General features: G+C 69.1%; 1 protein-coding gene across 2 annotated transcripts in view; it reads left to right on the top strand.

The window, feature by feature from the left end:
• The first annotated feature begins 49 nt into the window (after window positions 1-49).
• FBXO5 (F-box protein 5) overlaps window positions 50-567 on the top strand; it is an 11,413-nt gene continuing 10,895 nt past the window's right edge. Inside the window, exon 1 of one of the 2 annotated variants that reach the window (XM_010840839.1) lies at window positions 50-318. In XM_010840839.1, coding sequence (XP_010839141.1) covers window positions 216-318 — 103 coding nt within the window. In that variant the 5' untranslated portion in view covers window positions 50-215. The remainder of the gene's footprint in view (window positions 319-567) is intronic. The other variant, XM_010840838.1, reaches the window with a different exon arrangement.

Genomic DNA, 567 nt, shown 5'->3' with positions numbered 1-567 from the left:
GAGTGAGGGGACGCCCTCCCGCCGCCCTCCCATTGGATCGCGCGTGTGAGCTGCGTGCCCCATTGGGCCGTGCAGATTTGGGCACCAAATTCAAAGATTTTAAAAGTACCAGCTGGCGCCTTTTGCAAGATAAGAGCTCTGAGAAGCTGGCCGCTTGCTCTCCTCCTGCGGCAGCAGCTCTCTCACCTGAGGCCGACTCCTCTCTTACCCCTGGCATGAGCCGGCGGCCCTGCAGCTGCTCCCTACGGCCGCTCTCCGGTTCCTGCCGCTGCAGCTACGGCACCCTGACAGCCGCCGGGCGCCCTTGCCCCTCGGACGGTGGGTGAGAGGAGAGGGTGCGAGCGGGGCGCGCCCTCCAGAAGGGGGGCCCGCGGGGGAATGACGGTGGCGGGATGTGGGGGGCGGTGGACAACAACCTGGACCCCCCGACACCCTCCCGAGTCCAGCCGTGCGGCCCCTTGCTGGGTCTCGGGAGGGCGGACGGCGGTTCCCCCGGGACCTGGAGGAAGAAGGCAGGGGGGAGGCCGGAGAGGGGAAGCAGAGGTCCCGGGGCAGGATGGCCGGCGC

This window comes from Bison bison, unplaced genomic scaffold, assembly GCF_000754665.1.
Source record: "Bison bison bison isolate TAMUID 2011002044 unplaced genomic scaffold, Bison_UMD1.0 scf7180017864148, whole genome shotgun sequence".
In the NCBI taxonomy this organism is placed as follows: domain Eukaryota; kingdom Metazoa; phylum Chordata; class Mammalia; order Artiodactyla; family Bovidae; genus Bison; species Bison bison.
The sequence above is the reverse complement of the archived record's forward strand: the minus strand, read 5'-3'. Positions and strand labels throughout refer to the sequence as shown.